The sequence below is a fragment of the Erythrolamprus reginae genome, chromosome Z (genome assembly GCF_031021105.1).
Source record: "Erythrolamprus reginae isolate rEryReg1 chromosome Z, rEryReg1.hap1, whole genome shotgun sequence".
Classification (NCBI taxonomy): Eukaryota; Metazoa; Chordata; class Lepidosauria; order Squamata; family Dipsadidae; genus Erythrolamprus; species Erythrolamprus reginae.
The window spans coordinates 117,985,273-118,008,080 of record NC_091963.1 but is presented as its reverse complement, the minus strand read 5'-3'; the positions used below and the strand labels follow the sequence as shown (position 1 = coordinate 118,008,080).

The window sequence follows — 22,808 nt, the reverse complement described above, 5'->3', positions numbered from 1 at the left end:
GCCTTCTCCGGGTCCTGTCGACCAAACAATGTCGTTTGGTGGACCCCAGGGGAAGAGCCTTCTCTGTGGCGGCCCCGGCCCTCTGGAATCAACTCCCCCCGGAGATTAGAACGGCCCCCACCCTCCTTGTCTTTCGCAAGTTACTCAAGACCCACCTATATCGCAAGGCATGGGGGAACTAAGACAACTCCCCCAGGCTTTTTATATTTCATGTTTGGTGTGTATGTGCTGTTTGGTTTTTAATTATGATAGGGCTTTTAGTTTTTTTTCTTAATATTAGATTTGTGCCTATATATATTGTTTTATCGTTTGTTGTGAGCCGCCCCGAGTCTTCGGAGAGGGGCGGCATACAAATCTAATAAATTATTATTATTATTATTATTATTATTATTATTATTATTATTATTATATGGTTTTTAATTATTGGGGGTTTTATATATTTTTATTATTAGATTTGTTCTATTGTTATACTGTTTTTATTACTGTTGTGAGCCGCCCCGAGTCTTCGGAGAAGGGCGGCATACAAATCTAATAAATAATAATAATAATAATAATAATAATAATAATAATAATGATCAATGGGGGCTTTGGAATTTCAAAAAGTATGAAGGACACACCCTTGAGTATCCAGGCTGTCCTGGCAAATTTGACCTGGAGCTAAAGCCTCTATTCCAGGTTTATTCCAATATCTTGTGATCCAGACTTTACCCCAATATTCCCCAGTTCTAAGAGGCAAGGCCTAATATAGCATGGATGTTAGAATAAAGAACTCCTGTTGTTTTAATTAACAAGAGTCCCAGTAACCCTTCCTGTCTACCTGTTTTCATAGGACATCCTGGAATAGATGTGGCAGGCCTGGTGGCTGGCCTGATTGCAGCTATGGTGTCTATTGTCATGTTTATAATTGTGGCCATATATTGTATCAAATATCGGGCTAAAGAGAGAAATCGATCCAGGTATGTGTCAGGATCCACAGGGAGATATTTTGCACTCACCTTTGTAATAAAAGGGAGCGAAAGAGGAGCATAATTCTAATATTTTGTTGTCACCAAGTAAAGCATTTGATTCAGGATTAACAGTTGCATCAGTGAAAAGAACAACAGTATTATGGGGATTTATATCCGCCTTCCGCAAACATGGGTGACCTCTAGAGGAATTAAACTATAATTTTTAGCTACGTGCATATTTTCAAAAATGTACCGGTATGTCTTTTTCAAGTTGATATTTTTACACAGTTGTTAAAAATACATAGTTGAACTACAGTGTTCAGCATCTCCATCCTGCATAAATGTTTCATGGATATTACATGAAATGTTGGGGGTTTTTTGGAATTGATAGTTTTCTCAACTTTTTTCCTCTAATGTGACTTATTGGGCTAAAATTGACTTAATTTCCAAACAGTCTACTATATATGCTTCCTAAAAAGCTGGTGAAAAGTTTGCTATTTTTTTGTTTTGATTAAGTTAGGCTTACAGGCAAAAAGCCTGTGAATTGTTTTAGGGTGGGGGTTTTTGTTTTTTGTTTTACTTCCATCTCTATTTCCTTTTAGACGAAACCAGGAAAATCTGAATCCAGGGATTCCCCTTGCACACTTTGATGATGAGCCCAAACCAGAATCTGCACCTGGCCTCCCTTCTTATGAGCAAGCAATGTCATCTCCAGGGGTACACGATGCACCACCCCCACCTTACAACAGGTAGATTTATCATTGGGATCCTACCTCAAAATTCTAGCATTATCTAGGGATTGGGACCTGGATATAGAGGGAAATGAAGGCTTGAGACTCAGGCTGCCTGAAGAGAGTGTGCAATTGTTCTGGTTGGCTCTGGCCCAGCTCCTGCCCCAGGGAATGTGGAGATGGATGCAGGGGAAACTTCAACATGTCACAGGCCTGTGTTATTGCCGACAGAATCAGTTCAGAGTTTAGTTTCCTCGGACGAAGAAGAAGGTGGGAGTGACTTGGCAGAGGGGGGCTTGGCACACAGCCCAGGCAGTCAATCTCCATTATCTTCCATTGATTTGGATGAAGACGTTTTGGATCCACGCAAGCGCAGAATTATGCGTAGAAGAGACCAAGTAAGGACATATTACAGGAGATAAGAGCGGCCACCTGTGTTTGGGTGGGGGTCCAGTAATTAGGGCTGCTGCTATAAATAGAAGCATGTGGGTTTGGCCGTTGTGGAAGAGTATCTGATCGCAGTTTGTCAGGAATCCTGGGTTGCTGGTTTCTGGACTTTGCTTGTTGATTTTTCACGCCTTTGAAAACAAAGCAGAGCAACGTGTGTGTGTGTGTGTGTGTGTGTGTGTCTCATTTCCTTGGAAGAAGAAGAGGTGTGAAGTTTCTTCACAGCTGCTAGCTAAGTACTTAATGACTGCTTAAGGTTAATTGTACAGACTACCCGGTTGTTTTGGGACGAGTGCTCATTGCAATACAAAAAGAGTGCTTAGTTTATTTTGACTTTTGGGATAAAGAACATTGTTTTGAATTTTCAAACGTGTGTGTGTGTGTGTGTGTGTGTGTGTGTGTCTGAAATTTGTACCCTTGAATTTTCAGGAGGCTCCTACCAGAGAGCCTGGCAGAACAGCAATAAAGATCAAGATCCTATCTGAACTAAATCTAGGAAAACTTTTTCAAGGAAGGAGCATTGGATTATGCAGAAAGCCTTATTCGCGTGGAAAGTCTGCATGAACCTGCAACAGACCAAAGACCTTTGTTCTCAAGAGGAAAGGCAGGACTGGAGTTGACAGGATGTTCGGAATCACCAACAGAGCTTATGTTAGCCTCCAGTGCGGGGGTGGGAAGCTGCAGATGTTGAACTTCCAGGAATCTTCATTCCTACCTCTGCTGGCTGGAGCTGATGGGAGTTGTAATTTAGCAACATCAAAAGCACATGTGAATAGGGGTGAAGACACAGGTTTCTTTTCCATCCTCTGTCTCTAGAGAACTGGCAGAAAAAAATACCATTAGATTCAGTCACTCTACTTCAGTCAGAAAGACAGAATACAGTGTTCCCTCGAACTTCGCGAATAGCCTATACCACGTTTTTTTTAAAAAATATCAATTAAAAAATACTTCACGGAGTTTTTTCTATACAGTGTTCCCTCGATTTTCACGGGGGATGCGTTCCGAGACCGCCCGCGAAAGTTGAATTTCCGCGAAGTAGAGATGCGGAAGTAAATACACTATTTTTGGATATGAACAGTATCCCAAGTCTTCCCTTAACACTTTAAACCCGTAAATTTACAATTTCCCATTCCCTTAGCAACCATTTAGATTATTACTCACCATGTTTATTTATTAAAGTTTATTTTAAAAAAGTTTTTTAAAGGCAGATGAAAGTTTGGCAATGACATATGACATCATCGGGCGGGACAAACCGTGGTATAGGGGGGGGAAACGTAAAGTATTTTTTAATTAATATTTTTTAAAAACCGTGATATAGACGTTCCGCGAAGTTCGAACCCGCGAAAATCGAGGGAACACTGTACTACGTTTTTTCCCGCCCTATAACGTCATACGTCATCGCCAAACTTTCATCTTCCATTCCTGATTGGCTGAAATCTTGGCCAATCAGCATTGTTATTGCAAAAAAAAAAAATTGTTAATAAATAATTATGTTTATAAATATCAGGATCACTTATTCAATGGTGAGTTCTACTAATAATGGTGAGTAAATGGTTGCTAAGGGAATGAGAAATGGTAATTTAGGGATTTAAAGTGTTAAGGGATGGCTTGTGATACTGCTCATAGCCAAAAATAGCGTATTTACTTCCGCATCTCTACTTCGTGGAAATTCGACTTTTGCGGGTGGTCTTGGAACGCATTCCCCGCGAAAATGGAGGGAACACTGTAGTTTTAAAATTAGCAATTGTCCCCACTCCCAAGTCCAGGCAATGTATGTATAATACCCTCCATTTCTTCTGGACTTCTGCTCATTAGCAATTCCACTTTGATTCATTAACATATAACTTCTTGCACCAGTTTCAATTTCTGCACTATTTATGGATCATGGGTTTTATCCAGAGCTCCACAAGCCTAAAGGATAGAAGAATTTTCTATTTTTCAACAACAACAAAAACTTTTCAGAATGGACCACCTAGGATCACTGGGGAAATCCATACACACTACCCAGAGCTCCTTGCAGGTAGAAAACAAATGTGATGTGATTAAAATGGACACGAATGCCAGGCCGTTACCACAATGGCAGCAGAAAATGTAACTTTCATCTGGCGTTGGCTCTGGCTGCTAAATTGAAAGTTGGGGGGGGGGGACTTTATTATTTGTCTGGGTATGGATATCTCAGGGACCGCCTTCTGCTGCACGAATCCCAGCGACCAGTTAGGTCCCACAGAGTGGATCTTCTCCGGGTCCCGTCAACTAAAGAATGTCGCTTGGCAGGACCCAGGAGAAGAGCCTTCTCTGTGGCGGCCCCGGGCCTCTGGAACCAACTCCCCCCAAAGATTAGAATTGCCCCCACCCTCCTTGCCTTTCGTAAGCTGCTTAAAACCCACCTCTGCCGTCAGGCATGGGGGGAATTGAGACCCTCTTCCCTCTAGGCCTTTACAATTCTATGCATGGTATGTATGTATGTATGTATGTTTGGTTTTTTTTATATTAATGGGTTTTTAATTGTTTCTAACATCAGACTACTATTGTACACTGCTTTATTGTTGCTGTTAGCCGCCCCGAGTCTCCAGAGAGGGGCAGCATACAAATCAAATAAATGAATGAATGAATGAATGAATGAATGAATGAATGAATGAATAAATAAATAAATAAATACATGAAAATGACAGAAGCATCTTTTTTCTTTAATTAGCACTATAAAATTGGTGGGGTCATAAAAATTGTAGGATGCTATGCACCATAGGAATAGGGTATCAAAAGTAATAATTGGTTATTATTTTTTAGGATCAACTAAAGTATTAATTAAAAAGCAAATTTTCCAGCGTATCTTTTCTTCAGGCGGGACCGTATCAGTGTGGTTACCTAGCATATTTATGTTAGATTTCTAGTTCGCTTAAATACTCTAATGGAAGAAATAACCATTTAAATTACTCACAGTGTCCTCATTGCAATGTTACCATGAAACATAAATTAGTATTTGCTGCTGCCACCAGTACCAGGTCGGCTCAGGATCAGCAACACTGGAGGAACTAGAGACAGATAAGTAGTAGATATAAAGCAAAATGAAGATAACACGAAGACCTCAGCCACAATAGTAAACCTCTGGATTTTCAATCTTTAATGGTCCGGAAAGTGCAGGACTGTTAAGCATTTTTAATTAGAGTAGGCCAATCATTTCCAATCACAAATGTCTTTCAAATGTGTTGTTCTATAACAGTGATGGTAAACCTTTCTTCCTCGGGTGCGGAAAGAGAGTGCGCGCATGCTATCATGCATGCACGAGTGCCCACATCCATAATTCAATGCCTGAGGAGGGCGAAAACAGCTTCCCCCCCTCCAAAGGTCCTCTGGTAGTCAGAAATGGCCTGTTTCCCAACTACTGGTGGGCCCAGGAGGCTCGTATTTCTCCCTTCCCAAGCTCCAAAGGCTTCCCTAGGAGCTGAGGGAGGGTAAAAACACTTCCCCCCATCCCTGGAGGCTCTCTGGAAGCCAAAAACACCCTCCAAGCGCCTCTGTGTAAGCCAAAAATTAGCTGGCCGGCACACACATGCATGTTGGAGCTGAATTAGGGAAACGGCTCACGTGCCATCAGATATGGCTCTGGGTGTCACCTGTGGCAACCGTGCAATAGGTTTCCCATCACTTCTCTATAACCTTCAGATTTCCTATGCAGCATGCATGTTGCGGTAAGCATAGTTCCCTCTAAGCTGAGCAGTGAGCAATCGCTCACTTAAAAATCATCATCAACTCCAGAGTTTTCCAAACCTGCCCAGAAGCCGAGAGGGAAAGAGTGAGAGGGAAGGAGAGAGAGAGGAAGAGAGGAAGAGAGAGAAACAGATAGAAAAAAGAGAGGAAGGAAAAGAGAAAGAAAAAGAATGGGAGTAAGGAAGAGAGAAAGAAAATCAAAATCTAGTTTGAAACTAGCTCAACTATTTAAGTGGCATTTTGATATTGATAGAGTTGCTCTATTATGAGCTCACTGTTATAGACACACAGTACAGTATTTTATTTTGAAATTCTCTGAGGCAAAACAGGGTTGTTTGTTTGTTTGTTTATTATTTCTGTGCCGCCCAGTCCCGAAGGGACTACCGCTCAGACACTATACTTTTCCGCCCACCCCCCAAAAAAATTAGAGGGAACACTGGCGGTAAGTACGACATAAACATTAGTTATGAAGTAGGAGGGAACCAATTCTTAAACTTGAATCTTTCTCTCCAGACCATGACTAGTGTTGAAATCTGACGTACATATGACAAAGCAACAGAGGCTGGCACTGAAATACTACTGAGAGGGAGCCAGTGATCCCTGTGATTATGAGGGCTAGTCTTGAAGGGGGCTCAACATGCTTGGCATTGATGGATGACTTTATTGCAGTAGAAGGGTATATCTTGCTCAAAAGGAAAAGAACAGGGTGGGAAAGGAAAGGAAAGGGGAGAGAAGCTGTACATGGAAGGCTTCTGGAGCCTCCAGATAAAACCACGAATCTGAGATTGGAAGCTATGATGACAGCCTATAGACCAGGGGTCCCCAAACTTGGCAAGTTTAAGACCTGTGGACTTCAACTCCCAGAATTCTCTAGCCAGCTATACTGGCTGGAGAATTCTGGAAGTTGAAGTCCACAAGTCTTAAAATTGCCAAGTTTGAAGACCTCTGCTATAGATAATGAGAGGGAAAAAAGAAAGAGAAAAATTATCTCAAGGTAGCAATATAGAACAGGTTGTCCAACCAACAGAAAGCACCCTTTCCCCCCCCCCTGAAACACTTGCAAAACTTTCACAGAGACAGTTGTTGTGTTAATAGGGAATTTTGAACTTATTATTTTATTATTATTATTAGATTTGTATGCCGCCCCTCTCCATAGACTCGGGGTGGCTCACAACAGTGATAAAAACAATACATAATGACAAATCGAATAATTAGACTCTAAAATAACAATAGTACATTTAAAAAGACTAAAAAGCAAGGAACCCCAATATAATAAACATACATACATGCACAAAAACTACATAGGCAGGGGGAGATGTCTCAGTTCCCCCACGCTTGATGACAGAGGTGGGTTTTAAGGAGTTTACGAAAGGCAAGGAGGGTGGGGGCAGTTCTAATCTCTGGAGGGAGCTGATTCCAGAGGATTGGAACCGGCACAGAGAAGACTCTTCCCCTGGGTCCCGCCAGAACTTCCTCAACATCTGGAAGTCTGCGAAGTCTGGAACAATTCAGTAAAATCCTGACTTCCTGATCTTTCTGCCTCTCAGAAAATAAAGAATGGAACAGAAGAACCTCAAACCCTGGATTTAGTTCTAATCATCAGGGTAGCTACAAATAAGATACACATATCCAACCAGTTGAAACAAAAGTAAAAGGGCAAGGATAGAATGAAAAGAATATAGTAAAGAATATAGGTGTATCAGTAGGTCATAAGATGAGCCAGCTGTATGATACAGCTGTTAAAAATTTAATTCTAGGTTGCATTAATCAAAACATAATATTCAAATTGTGAAATGAAGCGTTTCATGCTATTACGCACCAGGTGAACTTCATTTAGTATTGAGGTTAAACTTGGGTACCACATTTTTAGAAGGTCATCAAGGATTTAGATCGTATTCAGAGGATGGTGATTTAGGGGGTGAAAATCCAGGAAGTCCTTCTGTGCAAAGAATTGTTGGAAGAACTATGTTGAATCTACAAAATATTAAAATTAAATATGATAGCAGTACTTAATAGACCATCGTGAAAAAATGAAGCAGATTTGTCCTCTGTTATTTCAGAAACAATGCCCACTTACAGAGACATTGTAGGCAAGCAGAATTTGACTTAACATTTGTGAAACCTCTGCAGTGGTAAATGCTATTCAGCAGTAATGCAGTGTGCCACTGGAACTGGGAAGCTATTTCATTGGATGAATTCAAGTGTGGGCTAAAAACTATTCAGATTTATTTCACATGCTGATTGGAGAACCTGAGTAGCTGAAGATCTTTAATTCTTTATACCAGAGGTGAGGAATGAGAGCCCTTTAATGACTTCTGAACTTCAAGTCCCAGAATTCCTCATCCAACATTCCCAAACATAATCTTTCCATTTCACCTCTTCACTTTCTCAGGAATATTGTTAATACAGCTAGTTTTTCTTCATTCACCTATTTCCATGTATGACAATTGCCATGTCTTTCTTTTTCTCCAGGAATAACAATTGACTCGGTCAACCTGATTTTTCAGCAGCAGGATAAATATCCTTGAAATACCTATTGGCCTTCTTCACCTGTACAAAGGACACCCCTGCATCATAGCCAAGGCTGGGAGCCCATGTGACTTTGAAGCAGACAATTAATGCATACTGGATATGAATCTGCAGTATGTAGAGACTGTATATGAGTGTCAGGTGTGTGCAGAAGAGGATATTGCAACATGTTTCAGTTGAGAAATTAAAATGTAAAATTGCAAATGCACATATTAGGACTGATATCACTAGGTTAATGTGAAAGTGAATTGCTAATTTGCACATATTTCCTCCCCCATCCCCCCTTTTCCCCTCTTCCATTCGTCTTATGAATGCTTTTTTTTTATAACCGTCTTTTCTATCAACATGTAATTATGCAAGGATTATATTGAGGATAAATGAAATTTTTTTTTTTTATTTGAAGATAAACATGATTGATCGTGGCGAACTAATTAAACTGGAATAGGAAATCTTAAATAGCTCAAGACAGAGATTCAGTTTGGGGAAACTGCTCTGGATTTATTCAAGTGCAGAAAGAATAGGGATATTACAAGTTTTCTTCTGTAATTGGCATGCAGTATTAAAAAACAGAGATAGCTAACTATTTATTGGCAACACTGCATTTTCCACCTGCTTATTCCAAAGAATAGTATTTGTTATGGCCACCGACTTAGCAAAATTCATGATCTATTCTAGAGAATGTCCTAAGAACAGAACATAGAAGAAGATGACTTAGATCAGATCAGGTTATTTGACCATGTGGCCCAGTGTTATTGCTTGACTCACATCTGCTCTCCAGAAGCCTCAGCAGTGAAAGTCTTCTCCCACCACAGCTACCAGGTCCATTTAAAAATGTGGTCTGGATTAAGTTTGGTTTTATTTTCATACAGAGCGGGTTCCCCATCTCTAAGCTCTGTTCCCTCTAAAAGCAGACACGCCCACCCATGCTTCCAAACTGGTCCTGAGAACTTTAATAGGGAAGGCAGATTAGCAATGCAAATTGGACACAGTAGCACAGGTATTTCGAGACAAGTAGGAAGTTTAGCCAAAGGCGGAGAACAAGGGAGTCCAATCAACCACAGAACATAGGTGCACCTCTGCAGCGATGTAAGCATGGAACATGTTTATTAATACTTCTAAGAGCTATGTTGCACAGTGGTCTGTAGCACAAGATGAGAATGAAATGAAATGATGGTGTAGTTGGACAAAACACCATAAGCACAGATGTTAAACTCATATCTGTCCTGCCTTCCCACTTACTTGTCATGAAATATTGCTTGCTTGGCTGTGTGAGTACAATAGAAAGAACACTCCATCAGAGCTGTAAGGAAGGAAAGCAGTTTGCTGAGCATTGATGAATAATAATGCGGCGAATTAAATGAGTAGTTTGTGAATCTTTTAACATGATTTATATGGAAAATAAAATTTTAAAAAGCTGTTTTTCATACGTCTGAGTGTCCTCATCAGAAGACGTTTTGGTTCAGGATTTAATTTGAATGGATTTCTTTCTTTTTTTTAAAAAAATAGTCTTTATTGGTTATATACATTAAAAAAGACAAACAAAACATATATAACAAAGGGAAAAAAGGAAAGGGGAGAAGAAATAAACAGATTCCATAATGTAATAGTACTTAGTACACATAATAAAACAAAGAAATAGTAATGCGACTATATGAGATTATTTTACAATACATCCAGTTTGTCTGTGATGGCTTATCACCGTATAGTCAATATACGTATAAATATATAAATATAAATTTATGTAATTTGCATTACATAATATATGTGTATAGGTTATATACAGTCAATTTTAATCTTCATAGATTTATGATATTACCATCTAATCCCTTCACATATACAACTAGTTTGTCAATCATATTGTTGACCACTAATTTGCGACTTTTAGATTTAAATCGGATTTCATGTATCCATCAGAAAATAACCACATGATACCAGATTGCCAAGACTCAAGTGGCATATTGCTTTCACAATTGCCAAATTTGCTAATCATCCATGTAAAGGGGGCAGCCAAAGTATCTGGCTTTAATCTTTCAATTTCTTTCCCAAAAAACTCTGTTTTGTGAATTTAGACTATGTTCTTAACAGCTGTTATAATGGCACTTTCATCCAATGTGTGGATTTATGAAGTACGTGTACAGGAAATTCCCACCACATATTATTTTGCCACATTTGTGCATTGGCTTGTTTACTAATGGAGCATAGTCCCCACGCCCTCATTTTTTAAAGTAGTGTTTCACAATTTTGGCAACTTTAAGATGTGTAAACTTAAATATGCTGGCTGGAGAATTCTGGGAATTGAAGTCCATTTAATGTTGCTGAGATTGAGAAACACTGCTTTTTTTAAGTTGCTTGAATTTATCACAAAGTAATAAAGGCAGGATAATCATATAATTAAATAAATCTTAATAAATGACTGCTCACGTAAATATGGCACTTATATTTTATTTATTTATTTAAAGGATGTATATGGCCACCCATCTTATATTGAACTCTATAGGGCTCCCATTCACACATTAAAATTGTTATTGTTTAGCACATAAACATATGCTGCTATTAAAAATCCCCCACTTCTCAATATCTGTATATAAACAAATGAATTTTCTACATTTCTATATTTGATCTTATGCACACATCACTTAGCTTTGTGCCGAAATATAGATATCTGAAAAATAAATCCTCCAGTTTTGTTGCAGCAAAGAGCTTTTGCTTTACTTAAATTCTTTTTTTCTTTTTTCAGTCTTATAGTACTAATTATCATTTCAGCTGTATGAATTACTGTACTTCAATGTAACAAATGCTTCATTTTCATTTATTCTGGGAACTGGGATGTCTTCTATTACGGGGCAAATCTGAGAACTCTAATTTACTAGGAAGAACGATAGGCATTTCACTATGTTCCCGAATGAATCCCAAATATTTTTCTACATAGGCCTCTTCCCCAAAATTGGTGCCTTTCAGATATGCTAATATGATATTTCAAAGAGTTTCCAGCCAACATGACTGTTATTGGAGGTCTTCTGTAACGATCTCTTAGAAGTAGTTGACTCCTTGTATGCGGCAGAGGTCCTCAGCACATAACTCAAAATCCAGTGATTCGTATCAATCAAACAAAGAGCGTAAAAATAGATTTACTTCATCATAAATTTAAATGATGCAGCAAAACCAAGTTAAACGCAAAAGAGACCACTAGGGGTGCTGGAGTTCCGTCACATTTTTCAGGGCACAGCCAGACACTGTAGTTATGCTAAAGTAGTGTTCCTCAGTCAAAACTGATAAGTATAATGGCATAAATTGCCCTATTGCCTTGGTTGATTGCCATTCTGCCTAGGCATTGAAGGCAGTTTTTTCCCAAGAGACTGGTGGATTACTCAAACATTATTTGCAAGAAAGGAAAAGCAACAACAACCTATTGCTCCCCTTTTTAAAAAATTAAATATTTGTATTAATTTTTTTATTAATACCAATAACAATAGAACATACATACAACATATAATAATGTGCTCAGTGTTTAGGTGCCCGCCACCAGACAACATTCATACCGCTCCACCAAAATGGGGGCATATTTTGTATACAGTGTTCCCTCGATTTTCACGGGGGATGCGTTCCGAGACCGCCCGCGAAAGTCGAATTTCCGCGAAGTAGAGATGTGGAAGTAAATACACTATTTTTGGCTATGAACAGTATCCCAAGCCTTCCCTTAACACTTTAAACCCCTAAATTACAATTTCCCATTCCCTTAGCAACCATTTAGATTATTACTCACCATGTTTATTTATTAAAGTTTATTTTAAAAAATGTTTTTTAAAGGCAGACAAAAGTTTGGCAATGACATATGATGTCATCGGGCGGGAAAAACCGTGGTATAGGGGGGGAAATGCGAAGTATTTTTTAATTAATATTTTTGAAAAACCGTGGTATAGACGTTCCGCGAAGTTCGAACCCGCGAAAATCGCGGGAACACTGTATACCATTTTAACTCAAGAGCAATATATCTATTTATATATTATAAAGCAATTCTAATTTATTCTTTATAGCTTGGTCTCGAATTCCTGCTCTCCTTAATGTGTAGTGAATGGAGAACACAGAAAGATGCCTAGAATGAATCATCCTTTCAGAAGTAATAATGCATCTACCTATCATTTCGGCTACTTGTTGTTCTGTCTGGGTTCCCCCAGACCTCAACACCAACTGGAAAAAACAGCCAGACACGCTGGTAAAAGCAAAAGTACTTTATAGCTTGAAAAATAAACACAGAGAAAAACCTGTTCTTCCCAACAGGCAGGCTAGGAGACTTTACAGCAGAGTCCTGATGTCCAGACAATACAGCAAACTTCTTGCTGGCACACCCACCACTGTAGAGCATAAGACCCCCACCTTTCCCCCCCAAGGTTTCTGTATTCAAAGTCACAAACCAGAATTCCAAGACGCCAAAGATCACAGCCAGGTCCCAGGACTCCCAAAGATAATACTCCACAAGCCAGGAAGGGTGGGTCTGCCTTTTAGCCTTTCCAGAGAGCACCACACCCAAACCCAGCTGTTGCCTCTTTAGTGCTGAAAGTACCTGGCTAATTGGTCCCTTCTTTGTGTTGCTCTTCTCTGTCGCAGATCAATTATTGCTTGTGCATTTTCCTCTAAGGAATCCAGGCTGCTTGCTGGGGAGAGCTCCCTCTTGGGGGCCTCTGGCTGTTCCCCCTCTTCCTCAGCCTGGGATTCCTCCTCCTCGTCTGCCTGCACCTCCTGTTCCTCATCCTCCCCCTCTGAGCAGGAAACCGACAGAAGATCAGCCGTTCCCTGAGGGGCCTCGGACGGAATCACAACACTTGTGGACAGAGGTCTAGTGCTTTTCTGAAAGAATCCTAAACTCGTGTCACAAAATAGCCTGACTGACAGGAGTCGGGCATGAAAGAGGGCAGAAGGTGAAGTGGGAAGAAGTGATTGAAACATTGGATGTCAAAGATTTCAACTGTAAGCAGCCCAAGGTGTTAGCAAAGTGACAATGGTCACTCCACCAAATTAAAGGGAAAAAAGCAACAATAGTAATTGCTGTGCTAAATACCTTGTTGAAATAATGAAAAATTTGCAAAGTACCCAGTGCAGTTGTTGGAAACCAGGTCTTTTTAAAATCTAAAGTGATGGGTGACGCACAGAATTAGTCCTCTTTTGAAAATACTATTCCTGTTTTTTAATCACAGATCTAGATATCTTTCAAAATAACGTTAAAGCTATGTATATAAGGAGCCTTCAGAAATTCTCACAAGGGCTTTAGTAAATGCTTCTCAGGCATTATGTGGACAGATATATCTCCGGAAGCCAAGTAAAACAACCACACTGAATAATGCTTAAAGGGATTTGAAGCAGCTTGAGTGTCCAATAAGAGTTTGGTAAATCTCTGCTCTAATCCATTATCATCAGCCGCAAAGCAAAATGTGCTAAATTGCTCTCGCAAAAAATTTGGAGAAAGAGGGATAACACTGCTCTAAAACTGGAATGCTTAAATACAGCACTGTGGACTGAAAGGATACAGTTCTGGAGACCTCACCTACAAAAAGATATTGACAAAATTGAACGGGTCCAAAGACGGGCTACAAAAATGGTGGAAGGTCTTAAGCATAAAACGTATCAGGAAAGACTTCATGAACTCAATCTGTATAGTCTGGAGGACAGAAGGAAAAGGGGGGACATGATCGAAACATTTAAATATATTAAAGGGTTAAATAAGGTCCAGGAGGGAAGTGTTTTTAATAGGAAAGTGAACACAAGAACAAGGGGACACAATCTGAAGTTAGTTGGGGGAAAGATCAAAAGCAACATGAGAAAATATTATTTTACTAAAAGAGTAGTAGATCCTTGGAACAAACTTCCAGCAGACGTGGTAGATAAATCCACAGTACCTGAATTTAAACATGCCTGGGATAAACATATATCCATCCTAAGATAAAATACAGAAAATAGTATAAGGGCAGACTAGATGGACCATGAGGTCTTTTTCTGCCGTCAGACTTCTATGTTTCTATGATGCTAAGGATAGTTAGTGAAGCATGTTGATGTCATAGTTCAGGGGACAAGAAAAGCCCTTAGACAGAGTTGGCCTTCTCTGGGTCCTGTCGACTAAACAATGTCATTTGGCGGGACCCAGGGGAAGAGCCTTCTCTGTGGCGGCCCCGACCCTCTGGAACCAACTCCCCCCAGAGATCAGAGTTGCCCCCACCCTCCTTGCCTTTCGTAAGCTCCTTAAAACCCACCACTGTCGTCAGGCATGGGGGAATTGAGATATTCCCTTCCCCCTAGGCTTATAAAATTTATGCATGGTATGTCTGTATGTATGATTGGTTACTTTTAATATTAGATTTGTTCATATTGTCTTTTTACTGTTGTTAGCCGCCCCGAGTCTACAGAGAGGGGCGGCATACAAATATAATTAATAAATAAAATAAAATAAATAGACTCAAAATTGTGTAATGGAGGCTATTCATTAGAAATCAGAAATAAGGAAAACTATATTGTTTCATTTATTAGCAAGTAAATTATTAATGATTATTAGTATACTAGTATATCCAATCTCACACTTTGATCTTTACTGCATTCTGATCATCTCTGTTTCAGTTTGTTTTGTTTATTATTTATTTATTAATTGGATTTGTATGCCGCCCCTCTCCGAGGACTCGGGGTAACTCACAACATATCAAAACAATATACAATATACATATCTAAAAAATCCAATTAATATAGCTAAAAATCTTTAAAAACTGTAATAACATTTAAAATCATTCATTCCCATTCACACAGCAAGACATACTACACTCGTCGGCCAGGGGGTTAGGGTCTAATGGCCCCAAGCCTGGTGGCACAGATAGGTCTTTAAACTTTTACGGAAGGCGAGGAGGGTGGGGGCAGTGCAAATCTCTGGGGGAAGTTGATTCCAGAGGGTCAGGGGTCCCGCCAAACAACATTGTCTAGTTCAGTGTTTTTCAACAAGTGTGCCGTGGCACACTAGTGTGCCGTGAGACATGGTCAGTGGGGAAATTAAACATGGGTCCCCAAACCATGGAGGCCATTCATCTGGCCCACCGCCAGCCACCTCCATCCAAACATAAACATTCCCCTCACAATCCCTCCAGCTATCAGCGACAGGAAGAGTGGAGGCACAGGGAACACTCACTGACCAATCCCCTTCTAGGATTTGTCCCCGCTCGGCTGCCACGCACTTTTCATTTTGTGGCCGCGGCCAGTAGTTGAAGCTGCTACTCCTCCCCATGGTCCCGATTTCTAATCCTGGTCAGGACTGGAGGTAAATGTTGCCACCACTAGATGAAGCCTCAGCCCAGGTTTCATACTAAGTATTAATACATTTAGAAACTATATTATTAACTATATGCATAATATGTACTGTGTTAGAGTGTCACTTTGTGTCATTTTGGTTGGTGATGTTGCCCCAGGATTTTGTAAATGTAAAAAATGTGCCGTGGCTCAAAAAAGGTTGAAAATCACTGGTCTAGTTGACGGGACCTGGAGAAGGCCAATTCTGTGGGACCTAACCAGTTGCTGGGACTCATGCAGCAGAAGGCTGTCCCGGAGGTAATCTGGTCCGATGCCATGTAGGGCTTAACCAGCACTTTGAGTTGCGTCTGGAAACCAATCAGCAGCCAATGCAGTCCGTGGAGTGCTGGAGAAATATGGGTATGCCTTGGAAGGCCCATAACTGCTCACATGGCTGCATTCTGGATGGTTTGAAGTTTTCAAACACTCTTCAGAGATAGCCCCATGTAGAGAGCATTGCAGTAGTCGAACCTCGAGGTGGTAAGGGCATGAGCGACTGTGAATAGAGACTCCCTGTCCAGATAGGGCTGCAACTGGTGCACCAGGCGAACCTGGGCAAACGCCTCCCTCACCACAGTGGAAAGATGATGGTCCAATGTCAGTTGTAGATCAAGAAGGACACCCAAGTTGGGGTCCCTCTCTGAGGGGGTCAAGAGTTCCTCCCCCAGGGTAATGGACGGACAGATGGAGATGTCTTTGGGAGGCAGAACCCACAGCCACTCCGTCTTGTTGGGATTGAGTTTGAGCCTGTTAGCACCCATCCAGACCCTAACAGCCTCCAGACACCGGCACATCACGTCCACTGCTTCACTGAGTGGATACGGGATGGAGATGTATAGCTGAATATCATCAGCATACTGATGACAACTCACCCTGTGCCCTTGGATGATCTCACCCAGCGGTTTCATGTAGATATTAAATAGCAGGGGAGAGAGGACTGACCCCTGAGGAACCCCACAAGGGAGGGAAGAAGTCGACCTCTGGCCACCCGCTAACTCCGACTGTGACCGACCGGAGAAGTAGGAGGAGAACCACCGTAAGACTGTGCCTCCCACTCCCAACCCCTTCATTCGGCGAAGGATACCATGGTCGGTGGTATCAAAAGCTGCTGAGAGGTCAAAGAGCACCGGGATAGAGGATAAACCCCTATCCTGATTCCCGGGCCTGCCAGAGATCATCCATCAATACTTATTGGAGGACAGAAACAACACTCATACATTGTTTTAACGCTGTGATGGTAAACCTTCATAACCTATGGCTGAGCCATATCTGAGGGCATGTGAGACTTTGCCGTGTCAGCTCCAGCGTGCTTGCGCGCGCTGGCCAGCTGGTTTTCAGCATTGGGAAAGACCATTTCGTCCTCCAGACGCTTCAGAGGAGCTCCCCAATTGACAAATTGCCCAATGGACAAATCAGAAGTTCACAAAAACACATTTTGGGTTTGCCGTTGTGCTGTTTTTTGCACTCCGGAGGGTTCAGGGAAGCTGAAGTCCAGCTTCCTGAAGTCCAGGAGTGCAAAAAACAGCAGTGTATTTTCTGAATTTCCAGTTTGCCCATTGTGCTGTTTTTTGCACTCTGGAGTTTCAGGAACCTTTCTTGAACCCTCCGAATAGCAAAATGGCAGACCAGAAGTGCGTTTTCCTGAATTTCCCATTTGCCTGTTTGGACATTTTTTTCCATATACCAGACTTCAGTAAGGCCTCTGCGCATGCATGGAGGGCAATGCAGGGAGGGGTTTTCACATGCATTGGGGGGAGGGAAGAGATGTAGGCACATGCACACATGCTAGCACGCACGCACACACACACACCCTTTTGGCATGGGAACAAAAACAGGTTTGCCATCATGTTCTAAACCAGGGGTCTCCAACCTTGGACACTTTAAGACTTGTGGACTTCAACTCCCAAAATTCCTCAGCGAGCAAGTCTTAAAGTGCCCAAGGTTGGAGACCTCTGTTCTAAACCATTGTGTGATTTATTTGTGGCTTATCTTGACACATAAAGCTCGCCAACTTCAGACATGCTAATTTCCTGGAGGATTATAGGAAATAATTTTGGGTATGAAAATGATAAACAAAATGGGTATCAGTTAATAACGTTAGCTTAAAACATAGGCCATGGAATGGTAAATAGGGGGCTAATGTCCCCAAGACTTTTTTCAGAAGAGGATTCATGGTGACCTTGGTGAGTAAGATATTTAAGGGAATCCTCCTTTTCTAGCCAAGTAACAGGATTTTAAAGTTACGAATAAAAACTAAATGTAGGAGCACCACATCCCTTCACCATGTAGCGCTTTAAAGGTCATAACCTTTAAAGCCCTACATGGCGTTAAACCAGAGTACCTCCAGAACCGCCTGCTACCGCACGAATCCCAGCGACCGATAAGGTCCCACAGAGTTGGCCTTCTCCAGGTCCTGTCAACTAAACAATGTTGTTTGGCGGGCCCCAGGGGAAGAGCCTTCTCTGTGGCGGCCCCGGCCCTCTGGAACCAACTCCTCCTGGAAATTAGAACTGTCCCCAACCTTCCTGTCTTTCGTAAACTACTTAAGACTCACTTATACTGCCAGGCATGGGGGAGTTGAGACACCTTTCCCCCAGGCTTTTTTTATACTTTGTTTTATGTTTGGTATGAATGTTGCTGTTTGGTTTTTTTAAATAATGATAGGGTTTTATATGTTTTTAATCTTAGATTTGTTCCACTGTTATATTGTTTTTATTGCTGTTGTGAGCCGCCCCGCGTCTTTGGAGAGGGGCGGCACTCAAATCTAATAAATAATGATAATAATAATTCACTGACTACTGCAGTCTGAAAAACACATTTCACATTGATGACCTGGGAAGAAGTGAATTGTACATGAATTTGAATCCAGAAGGTATGTTCCTTGTCTGATAATAGCAAGTAGACATTGGAAGAAGGAAAAACTCTTAAATCACATCTCCTAATCCAGTCATGGTAAACTTTTTTCCCGTCGGGTGCCAAAAGAGCGTGGGTGTGCACTATTTATTTATTTATTTATTTATTTATTACTTAGATTTGTATGCCGCCCCTCTCCGAAGACTCGGGGCGGCTCACAACACGTGGAAACAAATCATAAATAATCTAACAAATTTAAAATTAAAGGATTCAAAAGACCCCATATACTAACAGACATACACACAAGCATACCATATATAAATTAAACATGCCCAGGGGAAGATGTTTCAGTTCCCCCATGCCTGACGGCAAAGGTGGGTTTTAAGGAGTTTACGGAAGGCAGGAAGAGTAGGGGCAGTTCTAATCTCCAGGGGGAGTTGGTTCCAGAGGGCCGGTGCCGCCACAGAGAAGGCTCTTCCCCTGGGGCCCGCCAACCGACATTGTTTAGTTGACGGGACCCGGAGAAGGCCCACTCTGTGGGACCTGATCAGTCGCTGGGATTCGTGCGGCAGGAGGCGGTCTCGGAGATATTCTGGTCCAATGCCATGAAGGGCTTTAAAGGTCATAACCAACACTTTGAATTGTGACCGGAAACTGATCGGCAACCAATGCAGACTGCGGAGTGATGGTGAAACATGGGCATACCTAGGTAAGCCCATGACTGCTCTTGCAGCTGCATTCTGCACGATCTGAAGTTTCCGAACACTTTTCAAAGGTAGCCCCATGTAGAGAGGATTACAGTAGTCGAACCTCGAGGTGATGAGGGCATGAGTGACTGTGAGTAATGAGTCCCGGTCCAGATAGGGCCGCAACTGGTGCACCAGGCGAACCTGGGCAAACGCCCCCCTCGCCACAGCTGAGAGATGTTTTTCTAATGTGAGCTGTGGATCGAGGAGGACGCCCAAGTTGCGGACCCTCTCTGACGGGGTCAATAATTCCCCCCCCCCAGGGTAATAGACGGACAGATGGGATTGTCCTTGGGAGGCAAAACCCACAGCCACTCCGTCTTATCCGGGTTGAGCTTGAGTCTGTTGACACCCATCCAGGCCCCAACAGCCTCCAGGCACCGGCACATCACTTCCACCGCTTCGCATGTGTGAATACCCCCACCCATAATTCAATGCTTGGGGAGTGTGAAAACAGCTTCCCCCACCCCCTGGAGGCCCTCTGGAGGCTGGAAATGGCCTGTTTCCTAGCTTCTGGTGGACCCAGTAGTCTCCTGTTTCACCACCACCCCACGCTCCAAAGGCTTCCCTTGGAGCCGAGGGAGGGTAAAAACGCCCTCCCCCATCCCCCGGGATGCTCACTGGAAGCCAAAAACGCCCTCCCAGAGCCTCTCTGTGAGCCAAATATCAGCTGGCTGGCACACACATGGATGATGGAGCTGAGCTACGACAACGGTTCACATGCCAGCAGATATGGCTATGTTGGTTATGACCTATAAAGCCCTTCATGGCACCGGACCAGAATATCTCCGGGACTGCCTTCTGCCGCACGAATCCAGCGACCAGTTAGGTCTCACAGAGTTGGCCTTCTCCGGGTCCCATCAACTAAACAATGTCGTTTGGAGGGACCCAGGGGAAGAGCCTTCTCTGTGGCGGCCCCGACCCTTTGGAACCAACTCCCCCCAGATATCAGAGTTGCCCCAACCCTCCTTGCCTTTCGTAAGCTCCTTAAAACCCACCTCTGTCGTCAGTCATGGGGGAATTGAGACTTTCCCTTCCCCCTAGGCTTATAAAATTTATGCATGGTATGTCAGTATGTATGATTGGTTTCTTAAATTGGGGTTCTTTTTTAAATTAACTTAAATATTAGATTTGTTTACATTGTATTAGTATTGCTGTTAGCTGCCCCGAGTCTACGGAGGGGCGGCATTTATTTATTTATTTATTAGTTGGACTTGTATGCCGCCCCTCTCCGAAGACTCGGAGCGGCATACAAATCTGATTAATAAATAAATAAATAAATAAATAAATAAATGCCACCTGTGACACCCGTGCCATAGGTTCGCCATCATTGACCTAATCCCTATGCTAAAAAGCTTTATTGAAATGTCCATTCACACGGCCACTCTGTACATCTGGTGTGTGAACCGACTTCTAAATGAGTTCAGGTGGCTCTCAATTTGTGACCGTAATTGAGCCCAAAATTTCTATTGCTAAATGAAACATTTGTTAAGTGAGTTTTCACCCCTGCTTTGCAATCTTTCTCATTCCATCTGTTAAATGAAATCACTGCACTTGTTAAGTTAGTAACAAGATTGTTAAATGAATCAGGCTTCAATTGTCACAATGCAGACCACATGACCCCAGGACACTGCAATCAGCATAAATATGAGTCAGTTGCCAAGTATCTGAATTTTGATCTCGTGATCACGGGGATGCAGCAACAGCCTTGTGAAGCAGTGACTGTGCCATTGTAACTTTGAATAGTTACTAAATGAATTGTTGTAAGTCGAGGACTATCTGTATTTATAGACTGTGTAGCCAATCCGGAATCTTCATATTGCTTGCCAATCAAAATAATTGATATTGTACAATGCTAATTCCTGCCTGAAGGGGGCTCTAATACACACAATCTGAGCTAGCACAAAAGAGTAATCTAAATACTATAGAGTAGACCATGAGGTGCAAGCTGTGAATGCGTCTATATTAAATTGTATAATTCTGTCTAATTAGTATAAAAGCTAATAAGCATGAATGTAATCACCCCTTGTAGTTATAGTTTAAGTGATCCAGAACATCCTTTTGCTGGACCGTTGTCAAACACTATATCCAGTTAACAAGGCTTGGAGCCTTTTTTCTTCAAGCACTTTTACCTAAATTCAAACAATAATCAGCTATTCTTTGGCCCAATAAAAAGGGGTCAAACTATTTAAAGCCTCTGCTAAAAGTTAGCTCTGGTAAACTTTGTTTATTTCAGGTTAAAAGCTTTTAAATCGCTGATTTTGTTAATTGGGAAATAAAATTTAGATGGTTGTAATCCAGAAGCCAGTATTGCATTAAAAGCCATAGGACATGGATATTGTGCTTATATTATGGCTGTGCTAAGTCTAAATGTACTTTGCGGCTTGTTGAACTGTGCAACTCTAGTAGTTGTGGCTTTTCACTCATAATGTATATAGCTTAATGTGATCACCATGAGCAATGTATGACTTAGTCTACCTCACAGATTTTGAATATACTGTATTTCAGGATGAACATGAATAATTATTATTGCTATTATTATTATTATTATTATTATTATTATTAACAATAAAATTTCTTCTAAACAGAAAGGGTGCATTTGAGTGTGTGTATATATAATTCGAACTGTCCATTGTGAGGTTTCCTTCTAATTAGATTGAAATCACCTGCCACCTTCTGAACAAATGCATGCCGAATGAACTAAACACGCAGCAAATGCCAGTGTACCATTTTTTCCATACCTAGGCAGAGGACAAGTAAAAAAGTAAAGTTATGCCAAAACAAATGCTTCCACTGGGGGATGGGGATGCGACCATCTCTTCTGCAGCAAGGGTATTATTCTAAATGTTAAATTAGTTGTTATGGGTTCGCCAATATTTCTAGGCTCGGTAATAACCTTTAAAAACCGTGATGTTTTATTCCACAGTATGGACCGCAAAATCGCTTCCACAATAGAGACATTCTGCCAATGGTGCTCAATAATACTGTATCTGTCCACCTCTGTATTAGTTCGCCCATTTACACGTGAACGAATGAACGAACAATCTCACGCATCACTGCTCAACAAAAGTTCCCACCAGCTTCTGTAGCCTTTCCTCCATTGCCTTCTCCATTTCTCTGTTCCCGCTTTCTTCCATCTTATTCTTCCTCTCTCCCATCTCTTCCTCTCTCCCTTTTCCCTCCAAGCCGCTCTTCCCCCTCCGTCCTGCCGGGCTGACTGGGTCTCATTCCTGCCGCCCTACCTCTCCGCGCGCGCCTTTGTCTTTTCCCCCTCTTCTTGCCCACTCTTTCCTCCCTTCCTTCCTTCCTTCTTTCCATCCACCCATCCACCCATCCTCCGCTTCCTCTTCCCTTCTTCTCCTTACTCCATTTCCTGCATCTCTCTCTCCCCTGTATTTCTCTTCCTTCCTCCCTTCCGTCGTCCCTACGTTTTGCCCACCATCCCTCCATCGCTTGCTCGCTCCCCCCCCCTCTCCTCCTCCTCCTCCTCTCCTCAGCACGGGATTGTGGGAGGAAGCGGAGCGGAGCGC

The 22,808-nt window shown here is 41.8% G+C and overlaps 1 protein-coding gene across 2 annotated transcripts in view; it reads left to right on the top strand.

Annotated features, from left to right (window-relative positions):
* The window catches only part of PRRG2 (proline rich and Gla domain 2), a 46,292-nt gene extending 36,511 nt beyond the window's left edge, over positions 1–9,781 (top strand). Inside the window, exons 5-7 of one of the 2 annotated variants that reach the window (XM_070729929.1) lie at positions 830–956; positions 1,550–1,696; positions 8,306–9,781. In XM_070729929.1, coding sequence (XP_070586030.1) covers positions 830–956; positions 1,550–1,696; positions 8,306–8,318 — 287 coding nt within the window. In that variant the 3' untranslated portion in view covers positions 8,319–9,781. Of the gene's footprint in view, positions 1–829; positions 957–1,549; positions 1,697–2,554; positions 2,916–8,305 lie in introns of those variants that run through there. The other variant, XM_070729928.1, reaches the window with a different exon arrangement.
* Positions 9,782–22,808: the final 13,027 nt, after the last annotated feature.